Source organism: Salmo trutta, chromosome 22 (assembly GCF_901001165.1).
Source record: "Salmo trutta chromosome 22, fSalTru1.1, whole genome shotgun sequence".
Lineage (NCBI taxonomy): Eukaryota > Metazoa > Chordata > Actinopteri > Salmoniformes > Salmonidae > Salmo > Salmo trutta.
Genome location: NC_042978.1, coordinates 24,071,960 through 24,084,982, shown reverse-complemented (window position 1 = coordinate 24,084,982; position 13,023 = coordinate 24,071,960). Strand labels below are relative to the sequence as shown.

The following is a 13,023-nucleotide window of genomic DNA, read 5'->3' as shown; positions in this document are numbered from 1 at the left end:
ATTAGCTGAATATCCATGTCATCATTCAGCCACGATTCCGTGAAACATATACTACCGTTTTTGATGTCCCGTTGGTAGGATATTCGTGATCGTACCTCGTCTAATTTATTGTCCAATGATTGCACGTTGGCGAGTAATATTGACGGTAACGGCAGCTTTCCCACTCACCTTTTGCGGATCCTTACAAGGTAACCCACTCTGTGTCCCCTTTACCTGCGTCTCTTCCTCTTGCAAATAACTGGGGTGTTGGCCTTGTCGGGTGTTCGGAGAATGTCCTGTTTGTTGAAGAAAAAATCTTTGTCGAATCCGAGGTGAGTAATCGCTGTCCTGATATCCAGAAGCTCTTTTTTGCCGTAAGATACGGTGGCAGAAACATTATGTACAAAATAAGTTACAAATAACACAAAAAAAATTCTACAAATGAACTTTTAACAAGGCACACCTGTTAATTGAAATGCATTCCAGATGACTACCTCATGAAGCTGGTTGAGAGAATGCCAAGCGTGTGCAAAGCTGTCATCAAGCCAAAGGGTGACTACTTAGAAGAATCTCAAATATAAAATATATTTTGATTTGTTTCATACAGACAGTACACACTAACTAAAAACACAGCAACGCTGCAACCTCTAAGCATACTGTTTGGGAGGGGGGCAGGGGAAGAAAAGACAAATACATTAGATGGAGAGAGAAAATGAGAGAGCGAAAAAGGGAGGGAGAGAAAGAAAGAGTGAGAAACAGAAAGCAAGAGAGAGTGAAGGACAGAGAGAAAGCGAGAGAGATAACCAAGGTAATGAAGAGGTTGATATGCATGCACTGCTGTGACACTTCCTAGTTGTGTTTTAGAGGAACAAAATTAATAATAATTACAGAGATTAATATCAATGATTAAATGTTCCTATTAATGATTATTCCAGTAATTAGAATCAGCAGGATGCAATATGCTGCAGTATTAATTTTTACATGCAAATCAAGTTGTGATCACACTATGTTCTCTCCTCTGTAATGAGACATACAGCTTTCAGTCTACCCAGGCAGCCTGGTTTACACCATTTCGGTATGAGGAGAGAACACGGGATGTCTCACTGTTCACGCAACGTGATTAGAGAGATGGATCCTTTACTCCTTTAATCCTCCATATTGTGTTGATTTTTCCACAAGGAAAGAATGAAAACGCCCTGTTGCAGGGGAAAAAGACTGACCTTCAAGGGGATTTGGGGATTTGCGATGGTATTAGACAGAGAGACGTTGGCAGATGTATTTACTAAAATACCACATTACTAAAAGACTGCAGTCAAAACATGGTTGTAGGCAGGGCCGGTTCCATGCATAAGCAACATAAGCAGTAGTTTAGGGCCCCCTCTCAACTCTCAACTTACTATTGAGAGTAAGCACAGTATACATTTTTGAAATTTGGTTGTGCATCAGTGGTTTTTATCTTGTTATGTCAGTCACTGACAGTCACTCAATTAGCAATGTCAGTTAACAATGTTTAGATTGGCAGTTAGTCTAGCCAACAATCTAAACTTGTAGTAATCCTGGCCGAATACAGACCGGGCACGCAAGGCACGTGCCCAGGGGTCCTGACCTCCAGGGGGCCCCCATTGATTTAGTTAGTCATTCTCACTCAGATACCATATTATCCACATTATTAAGTCATTACAAAATGTGTAGAATTGCAGAAAATGTATTTAAAACTGCAAACATGTCTTTCCATCCCATGTATTTTTGGGGGGTAATTACAGGAAATTAGCTGTAAAATGAAAAATTCTCTCCGTCCCATGGCCAAAATGTGTAGAATTGCAGAAAACTTGCTTTAACACAGCAACATTTTCTCTGTGCCCAATGGCAAAATGTGAAGAATTGCAGAAAATAAACTAACCAACCAAATCTCACTTAGGGCCCCCAAAACACTAGAGCCGGCCCTAGTTGTAGGAAATGAAATGAAATATAAAATGAATAATGTCATTGTAAACCCCAGTGAACAGACAGTGCATGTCTGATGTCTGCTAGTAAGAACTAGTGAAATCTCATCATCATCATAAACTAACTTGTAATTTGTAACCATATGGTTGTTGATCTCAACATGAAATTTAGAGAGATCACAAATTAGTTTCTGATGAATATGTCTATCTGCCCATGTCCTTTGGAAAGCATGGTCTATTGTAAAGGACATGACAGTGTTTTGTCCACAGTGGCTGAAGCATAGCAGGTTAAACCAAGCCATAGTAAGTAGCTACGCTAGCTCCTGACCCAGCCTCACGCTTGTGGTTGAAGATATAAATCTTCTGGGGCACAGATTCACCTCTAACTAAACACATTTGTGGACAATTTACAGCGGTGGATCTCGGTTAAAACCCACCAATAAATGAAACTAGGAGGTGTGGGGCTGGATGCCTGCAGGTTACCAGGCCCAAGATAAATTCCTGCGAGGTTCTGGTAATCTTAATCCTCAATAATCAAGGCCAGCAGAGTCAAGGCAAAGAGTTAGAGCACAGAAAAATCGGGCCTGCAGCTAAAGAAAAATCTTCTGACCGATATTTCTCCAGCTCTGTGAGCTTACTCTAGTCTCATTTTTAACTCTCTGTTTATGAACTCAGTGTATAGCCAGGATGAGTCTAAGGGGTGGTTACAAGCACAGAATCTTACCTGTTTTTTCAAGGAGCTTGGCGCACAAAGGTGAAACATTATCTTGGTCATGAACAGGTTAGGTAATGTATAAGGTTCATAAAACTGACAGAACCAGAGGGAATATGACTTTACCTGCACTCATGAGATTAACAACAAACTGTGAGATGCCACCATTGGTCAAACCTCCCCTGAGCATCTTCTCAGATAAGTGTCCATTTCACAAGCAGGGGGAGAGCATCATGGCATGATTACGACACGGTAAATGTCAGATATTCTTCATCCCCACTTATTATCTGATGTAAGAGAGGGCCGAATGGAAAATGCTGACCCGCATCAGCAGCAGCCCTCTCACTCGCCTCTAAAAATATGACACAAGTTACAGCACCCAGCCAACCAATCAGCATCCCGGGCCATGGCAGCTGGGGCAGACAGACGCTTTTCCTCGAGCCAAGAGTTGACAGGAGAGTGGGGTTTATTCAAGCAAGGCAGAATAAAAGAATAGCTTTGCTATAACAAAGAGAAAGACACCTCTGGGCTGTGTTAAATTACTGCAGGAGATATGAATAATTCAACTGCAAAATACACTGGATCAAATGTTGAGGAGGGATTACAGCTAGGGAGGATGGTTAGTGCCTATAAAAAAATGACACTGGCATAGAGAAAGGTTTGCTTTCCCACTTTCCTTCTACATGTGTACATGTGAACAGGGTGCCCTCTTGAGCTACAAGGTTCTCCCGCTTTGATCCTCCAATACGCCTCGTTTCCAAGTTGTTAAACATATCCATCTGTTTTCCCGGAGCCCAGACAGCAGCCCCGCACCGTGCTGCCCTGCTCCCCGCACCGTGCTGCCCTGCTCCCCGCACCGTGCTGCCCTGCTCCCCGCACCGTGCCGCCCTGCTCCCCGCACCGTGCCGCCCTGCTCCCCGCACCGTGCCGCCCTGCTCCCCGCACCGTGCTGCCCTGCTCCCCGCACTCTGCCCAGCAAGCACCTTGATCATCCACACTGGTTGGATTCCACAGAAATGCCCAGGAGCAAGGCAAGCTTATCCCTCCCGCTGTGGTAAAGATAGATGTGTCAGTCCGCATCGATCCATCTGTTGTTGCCCTCCTGCACGTCAGCTCCTCACAGTATCTCCTATCTGCAAGCAAAATAAATGCCACGGCTGGACCGGATGAGGGTGGTCAGCATGACAGAAACCCCCGCGGCCATCGGCCAAATAACTTCAGGGGCTTTGGCCGTAAATTGTGGCAGCTGCACATGAGATGGAGTCACAATGCAATTTCCCCAGGAGTCGAGACACAGTAAATAAAGGTGGTAGGGGGGCAGTACAGTTAGCTGGGAGCCTTCAGTCAGATAACCTCCCAGTGAAATCAGACCAATACAAACATCAGGCCCGGTGAGATCCACAGAGGATTACAGTGGAGTGACAAAGAGGAACAAAGCCACACTCATCCCTGTGTGTCATCCCCGTGTACGAGGAAACATCACATCCTGAGTGGTTTCTTGGTTCTGACTACGGCATCCTGAGGCAGACCTTGTGCCAAACTATGTACTTATTTTAGGAGAGCATGGTTCTAAGAGGGTCTGGCTAGTGAGCCTGTGGGGCGAGGGGGGGTGGTGGGTGTCGAGGACAGAAAGACCAGCCACTAAGCATGCTTACATGGACATCTGCTGCGCTCTACCAGCCACCACTAATATCCACTGTGTCACCAGAACACTGAGGCCACAGCCCCCACAGCCCTGCTGGTGGCACATGCCCGTGTCCTTCAGCCACAGCCTCTCTTTCCCTCCAGCAAAGCGTCAAGTCACCTGGGAACAATTAGCAGACCACAACTGACTATTGGGATTACCTTACATGACCATTTCAGATGTGTGTGTAGGTTACTTATCTAGCAGGTTAGCGTTTTTTGTCATGAATCTTCTTCTGGAGACAGCTCTGCAGAGTTGTCTCTAGCTGGCACAGCCACAAAGTCATAAGATCAGATTTTAAACCGAACGCTAACCACACTGCTAACCCTAAGGTCAAACCCTAACCTTAAATTAAGACCAAAAATCACATTTTTGTTTTCATTAACTTTTACAATATAGCCAATTTTGACTTTGCAGCTGTCCTATCTAGGGGGGAAATGGCTCAGTTCTGTCTCCAGGACATGCCTCATGACAATAAACATCAATCTGCACTTGTACATGTTATACAATCAGTGGAGGCTCCTCAGAGGAGGAAGGGGAGGACCATCCTCCTCAGTGAATTTCATTAAAAAAAGGTAAAATATTTAAAAAGTTATCCTTTTTAGATAAAACTATACTAAATATAATCATGTCACCAAATAATTGATTAAAACACACTATTTTGAAAAGAAGGTCTAGGGTAGCACCATGGTGTAGCCGGAGGACACCTAGCTTCCATACTCCTCTGGATACATGTCACTTCATGCGGCAAGAGCTCTGGATACTCACCCCCTTCCATAGACTTACACAGTAATTATGACAACTTCCGGGGGACGTTCTCCAACCTATCAGAGCTCTTGCAGCATGAAGTGACATGTTGTCCACCCAATAAAAGGATCAGAGAAGTAATCTAGTACTAAAAGCATAAGCTTGGTGAGTAAGAGAGAGAAAGAGAGAGAAAGACAATCGTTGAACAGTTTTGAACAAATGAATTTATTCCAAAATGAAGGAGAAGCAAGAGAGAAATGTATATAGAAAGAAATTGTCATTTTTTTCTCACTTTCAGTTTCACTTACTTAGCTAGCAAATACAGCTACATAGTTTAGCCAACTGAAACACCCTGCCCAAACAGAGGGATGCTATGTTAGCTAGCTGGCTATGATTATCCAACACAACACTGGAACTCTTCCAAGTCAAGGTAAGCTTTTATTAATTTATTGCCACCGGGCCCGACAGTGTAACTGCTTACTGACTGTATACTGTAACATTACTGCATGATTGTAGTGGGTTTACTAACTCGTTAGTTCTAAACTCAGCAAAAAAAGAAATGTCCCTTTGTCAGGACCCTGTCTTTCAAAGATAATTCATAAAAATCCAAATAACTTCACAGATCTTCATTGTAAAGGGTTTAAACACTGTTTCCCATGCTTGTTCAATGAACCATAAACAATTCCTGAACATGCACCTGTGGAACGGTCGTTGACACACTAACAGCTTACAGACGGTAGGCAATTAAGGTCACAGTTATGAAAACTTAGGACACTAAAGAGGCCTTTCTACTGACTCTGAAAAACACCAAAGAAAGATGCCCAGGTTCCCTGCTCATCTGCGTGAACGTGCCTTAGGCATGCTGCAAGGAGGCATAAGGACTGCAGATGTGGCCAGGGCAATACATTGCAATGTCCGTACTGTGAGACAGCACTACAGGGAGACAGGACGGACAGCTGATCGTCCTCGCAGTGGCAGTGTAACAACACCTGCACAGGATCGGTACATCCGAACATCACACATGCGGGACAGGTACAGGATGGCAACAACAACTGCCCGAGTTACACCAGGAACGCACAATCCCTCCATCAGTGCTCAGACTGTCCGCAATAGGCTGAGAGAGGCTGGACTGAGGGCTTGTTGTAAGGTAGGTCCTCTCCAGACATCACTGGCAACAACGTCGCCTATGGGCACAAACCCACCATCGCTGGACCAGACAGGACTGGCAGAAAGTGCTCTTCACTGACGAGTCGTGGTTTTGTTTCACCAGGGGTGATGGACAGATTCACGTTTATCGTCGAAGGAATGAGCGTTACACCTAGGCCTGTACTGTGGAGCAAGATCGATTTGGAGGTGGAGGGTCCGTCATGGTCTGGGGCGGTGTGTCAAAGCATCATCGGACTGAGCTTGTTGTCATTGCTGGCAATCTCAATGCTGTGCGTTACAGGGAAGACATCCTCCTCCCTCATGTGGTACCCTTCCTGCAGGCTCATCCTGACATGACCCTCCAGCATGACAATGCCACCAGCCATACTGCTCGTTCTGTGCGTGATTTCCTGCAAGACATGAATGTCAGTGTTCTGCCATGGCCAGCAAAGAGCCCGGATTTCAGTCCCATTGAGCACGTCTGGGACCTGTAGGATCTGAGGGTGAGGGCTTTCCCCCCAGAAATGTCCGGGAACTTGCAGGTGCCTTGGTGGAAGAGTGGGGTAACATCTCACAGCAAGAACTGGCAAATCTGGTGCAGTCCATGAGTAGGAGGTGCACTGCAGTTCTTAATGTAGCTGGGGGCCACACCAGATACTGACTGTTACTTTTGATTTTGACCCCCACTTTGTCCAGGGACACAATATTCAATTTCTGTTAGTCACATGTCTTGTTCATACAAATATTTACACATGTTAAGTTTAATGAAAATAAACGCAGTTGACAGTGAGAGGACATTTCTTTTTTTGCAGAGTTTATTAGCTGTGTTGACTAGGATGTTACTTTAGCTAATATGGTGATAACAATGTAGGCTGTGTGTAGCGGTTTGTCTTGGAAAGGTTTTTCCACCTAGTCATATACTGTACAACTGATGTATTTTGCATTGAAGTCCACAAGCGATTGGAAGAGGTGAGAGGAAGAGAGCACATAGATGTGAGAAGGAATATAACATGGCTGTGTGTTTACACGTGATCAGCGGTGTATTCATTCCACCGATACTGTTGAAAAATGTTTCGCAAACGGAACAAAACGGGGATAAACATACTTGAATTTGTCCAATAGAAACTCTTGTTTGCAACTGTTGGACTAATGATTACATTCTATATAAGCTAGATGCCGGCAAGAGTGTGCAAGGCGGTATTGAATGTCACTGCCTGGCCATGGTTCACTGTCTGTCATCACAAATTTGTCACTCAACCTGTGTGCACCTACGTTATAAACTTTCATTCATAGGCTAGTGTCATGACTGTCCTGTGAGGATCCAAATTGGTCAGATCAGCTTGGCAATGGATGATTTCAACCAGACCCTCTCTCACCCACAGGAAAGCATAACAACTATATGTACGAAGTTTCCATGCTTTACGTTGTGCATGAAATATGAAAGATTATGAAAGTGTTTTTGGTAAGAGCGGGATGTGAAACTATAAGAGGAAATTGTTTCTATAACTTTGTACAAGTAAGTAGTCACCGCCCCTTTGAGTGAGTTCAGAGAGCGTGTCAGCCTCACGAACCACCCCTTTTGAAGAACTGTATGAAATGATGGGTTAAAAATTACCATGTCAAACCAGAGAGGAGTTGAGCTGCAGCTCGCATCCAAAGTGGTTCGAACTGTGAAATCTCAACAAGAGGTAGAGACAATAACGTCACCTCCCAGACATTCACTGGTACGGCTGATTAGCTGTCCTAAGTAAAGCATCTAGAAAAGCTAATTTAAGTGGGACCATTCTACTACTCTTCAAACCATCCTATTCTACTACTCTCATCACCAATGGGTACCGCCGACACGGCTGGTTAGCCTATCTTCCAAGGAGCATCTTCCAAAGTGAACAACAGTAGAAGATTGGGGGGGGGGCCTTTGGGACAATCAGAGCCATACAAGCGTGCTGCGGAAAGGCCTAACACCCTTCCTAAGAAGGCCTGGTTCCGACAGATAAATGGCGAACGAAAGCATTCACACGTAAATAAATGCTTGATTTCTTACTCCAAACGAGCGGCGGTTTGTGTGCAAAGTATATGATTACTGTGAGAGTAGTTCCTAAAATGTACCAACGATAAGTGTCTCTTTCTCTCTCTCTCTCCATCACCTTTGTAACAAGCCGCCATATTGTGTCAGTCGCTAGGGACCTGTTTCTAATGTATTAAGTGTGTATGTTTATCCTATGTTATCATTTAGTTAGCTAGTAAATAAATAATTAAACCAATTTGTGTAATACTGAATCATAAGTAAGGCTGGGGTTTTTGCAGATGCAAGGAGGTTACGACTGTTCAGAATGATGATATGATAAGAGGAAGATTCATGCGTTGACTGTCACCCAATATGCTGTAATATAAATAAGGCCATGCTCATGAAAACAAATCGTCCTCCCTCGTCTTAAACAGCACTAACTGCCACTGTACAATAGTATATAATATCCACTCAAGATACAAGACACTGTATACATGTAGCATTTGTAGAGAGAGAGGGCAATCCTGAAGAACCGCTAAACGCATATTAATAAACACACTCAAATTAAGCATCTCCCAAGACGCATTGCTCATAGAAATGGGGTCAGACACTTTCCATGTCCCTCTTAAAGATCCTTAGGCAAGCCCAGGGTTACCAGTCAGAGACTGAGGCCAGCAGCTAACATGTTAGTCGGGCCAATGGGCAGGCCAGCCGTGAAGCAACAGAAAGGAAAGAGACGCAGACTAATGAAACAAATTATCTGCGGTATTTGTTTCAGGGAGAATAAATAAATAAGCATGAAAAACAATAATCCTCAACACTGGGCCACATGCAATGATTAAATAAAAAAACTGCAGAACCAATTATTTCAGCAAGAACAAAAGGCAGCGGTTGTTGAAAGGGTAAACAATGGGAAGAACATGGCTGGCTGCATCTGCTCCCGGAGCCCTGCCTGGTCGCTGACATGCTGCGTGCTGCAGGCCTAGCATAGGAGGAGCAGTGGAACCTGGGCTGTTTACCTGGCTAATGCCCAGACAGCGGTGATAGATCACTTTCCTCTGTTGCTCTACCTACTGTTGGGAGATCAACAGATGCTTTCAAGGCCAGCTGGGTTCTGATACAGGGAGTCATTAAGGACAATAAAAGCCATCCTGATTTAGACATGTTATTAACTCCTTTATTAGCCTTGGCTTTAACTACTAAAAGGTCATATTTGTGAGCTTCTACAATTCTGGAATTGAAAGGATGCTAAACGATGGATTGGACCAGAGAATGTGTTGAGGCCATCAGGTTCATGCCAACACTACAGTGCACAGGGCTGTGTTTTAAATAGGTCTTATGTGAGTTGAAGCGCGGCCAGACTGTGGTTTTATACAGGAGTCCATGATGAGTATGATTCGGCCCATAAATTCAGAGCAATTCTGATAATGATGCGCTGACAGCAGAGTTCCATTATTCTATTAAGGCGTCCTACAAAAACCTGACACATCTGCACACACACGGAGGCAGGCCGAGAAACGGCCCCTGGCCAAATCCATCCCGTGCTACACCCAAACCGATAAATAAAGCTCACGTCAGCCACTCTGCATATTTCGGGCTCCTTATGACTCTGCATGCCTTCCCTGACAAAGAAAAACAAATCATCAGGTGGCAAAAAAAAGACCAGGAACCCAAAAGGTGCAATAATGTTGGCTGGATCATTAGTGGGAGAGAAAAGCACCACTAGCATTCTCTCTCCCAGTCTTTCTCTCTCTCGCTCTCTTTCTCCCGTTCTCTCTCGTCTTCTTTTCTGCTCTCCTCTAATTGTCAGGTTAATTAGGAGGAGTAGCAGTGTTGGTTAAATAGCCTTTCCTCGTCTCCCCCCCCCCCCCCCCCCCCACACACACACACACACACACACACACACACACACACACACACACACGAGATGAAGGGGCACGATGACAGGGCCCCTCTGTTACTTCCTATTGCACATTCACACACAGTCCTCACTACAAAAGGGCCACAGAGGCCAAGGCACTTCTGGGCCTTGTTAGACAAGCCCTTGATTGGCTGGTCAGATGAGCAGAGCGCAGGCTTGTCACACATCACACAGCGTCTGCTTGCTCCTGTAACGTTACTCTGCTCTCATCTCATTCAGCAGAGCTGAGTGGTTTGATCCGCTTACCCCACCGCCACAGGGGTAAATACAAACACTGAGGAAAATGTCAACAAGACTCTTTGTGATGCTAAAAAGATACATCTGATTAAATATGCTCCCATTTTTCCTGTAGTGCCAAACCACAGCTTCTTAGCTTGACAGGAGAACCAGCATTAGTGAAAACACAGCCACACCACTTACCTGATCATCACCAAAACTGGTGCTTTTAAATCTTCAGATGAACACTATAAACATGAAACCAGTCCAGAGGAATCAGGCCTAATGTTTTAAAATTCCAATCATTATCGTTGCTAGTTTAAATTCAGGAGGCATTCAAGTTGTTGCCAAATTGTTCACAATAAAAACATCTGACATATCACGTTTTCTAATATTCATAATTTGTACAAATAAAGACTTCTTATGGAGAGAAATCAATTTGGAAATAGTCGTTTTATGGGGACAAAAGCTGGGGCTCATGCTGGGGGCTGGTCATAAAGTATTCATGGTTATAATTATCCCCATATTTACTATCATCTTAAATCTTGTGCCTCCAAGATCGGTTTCCTTTGACACATATTACTGCTGGTGTGAGTGAAAGGAGGATATTGCCACAGAGTTGTGTGCATTAAAGCCTTGATGCTTTTCAGGAGGGGTAAATCACCATATGAAGCGAGAATAAGGATATTCATGAAAACAAATGACAGCATAATCTCATTGAGGGTGAAACCATAGCACCTCCGTTTCACTCTGTTTCACACTGTCCCCCCAAGGCAAAGAAAAAGCATTGATGGGCGCCTACTGTCCAGTATGTATATAGGTAGCTAGTGTTGGGGGATTAGTGATAAGGACAAAAGCTGGAAAACCTTACCTAATACTCCAAGCCGGTAGTTCACTGTGATGACGATAACATTGCCGTAACTTGCCAAGATGCTGCCGTCAAACATATTCCCAGTGCCCTCCATGTAGGATCCCCCATGGATAAATACCATCACTGGCTTGGGGCTACCGCTTTCACGGATGTCTGCAAGGGGAAGGAAATGATTAAAGGACAAATTAAAATGACAGCTGGAGATGCAATCTAAATTGTGGACGCTTTGGTTTTCTCATAATTTCGGACACATTGACTTTGCTTTGAGACAATTTCTGCTTTGCACGTGAGACCGTTCATTTCATATGTGACAAGTATGACATGTTCCTGGTGATTGACAATTCCATATTAATCTTGTTTTTGTTTCAGGAAATTTTATGGGCTCTTATTTTTGGGGGGCCAATAAACTGTCAGCATTAAAGAAGTGTAGAGATTAAAACTGACATTTCAATTTAAGCGGCACAGGTAGCTTGTTTTATCAGTAACGTAGAATCTAATAAACAAGATTGAACCTAAATGTTTTAATGATTAACATTCTTCAAGAAAAGTTTTTAATTCAATTTCAGACATCCAACGTTTCCCTTTAACAAAGTGTTACGCTTACTGAACTTTGCATAATGACATCAACTCAATTGATGCTGTCTTTGAGGGAGGACATCTAGTTTGGCCGCTGGGTTTGAATTAAATGGGGGATAGGGAGGATACAAAAAAATAGGTTTCTGATTACTTTTATATTCCACAAAGGAGACAGGCGTTTCATCTTGGGTGCAAAATATCCACATTCATGTTCAATATCTTATCGATGTTTGGTGTTAGGGGACACTAGAAGGAGGTCTCAGAGCTAAGGAAAGTAATTAAATAGTAAAGAAAGTAGGATGGCATCTTCCAAAATGCCTTTATGGCAAAACATGAGGCTATATTTGCAAAATCCAAGCCCATCTCTGTTCTTTTAGTTGATTTTCTTCCTCCCACTCTGTCTTTCTCTTTCCTTTGCTCTCTTTCTTACATTTCCAGTGAAAGCGGGCTCCTACAGAGGAGTAGAGAGGGAAGAAAATGCCAGGGCACCTCTAATCCTCACGTCTTCAGTAGGATTCTATAATATTGATTAGGACTGAGCAGCTGCTGAGTGTGTGTGTGTGTGTGTGTGTGTGTGTGTGTGTGTGTGTGTGTGTGTGTGTGTGTGTGTGTGTGTGTGTGTGTGTGTGTGTGTGTGTGTGTGTGTGTGAAAAAGCATAAGTTAGTGGTGAAAGAAAGAGGGAACAAGAGAGGGGGGAGAGAAATAGGGAAAGAGTGGGAGATATTGTAAAGAGAGAGATCAAATCTAAATTATTTTCAGAAATTGCGCATCAGAATCCTAACATCTTCCATTCACTTTGATTAATTAATTGAATGACAGAAGAGCAGCTGGATTCACGAAAGTGTGTAAACTAGCGCAGCATTGAGACAGGAGAGTAATACCTGATCTCTCCATATAGTTACAAACATAACAGCAAGGTAAATTATTAAATATGTAAAATAAAACTAGGAATGAAGACTAACTGGAAAGATTGCATGTCTGTCTGTCTATGTCAATGCATGCGTTCATGTAAAAGAGCCTTCCCTGTAGCTCAGTTGGTAGAGCATGGTGTTTGCAACACCAGGGTTGTGGGTTTGATTCCCACGGGGGGCCAGCACAGAAAAAAAAAGTATGATATGTATGAAAATGTATGTATTCAATACTGTAAGTTGCTCTGGATAAGAGTGTCTGCTAAATGACTAAAATGTAAAATGTAGATTCATACAGTGCATGTGTTGCCCCC

At 43.7% G+C, this 13,023-nt stretch overlaps 1 protein-coding gene across 3 annotated transcripts in view; it reads right to left on the bottom strand.

Moving 5' to 3' along the window:
- The window catches only part of nlgn1 (neuroligin 1), a 272,702-nt gene that overhangs the window by 188,989 nt on the left and 70,690 nt on the right, over nucleotides 1-13,023 (bottom strand). For all 3 annotated transcript variants that reach the window (XM_029707330.1, XM_029707331.1, XM_029707332.1), the window contains one exon: nucleotides 11,225-11,377. In XM_029707330.1, the coding sequence (XP_029563190.1) occupies nucleotides 11,225-11,377 (153 nt within the window). The remainder of the gene's footprint in view (nucleotides 1-11,224; nucleotides 11,378-13,023) is intronic.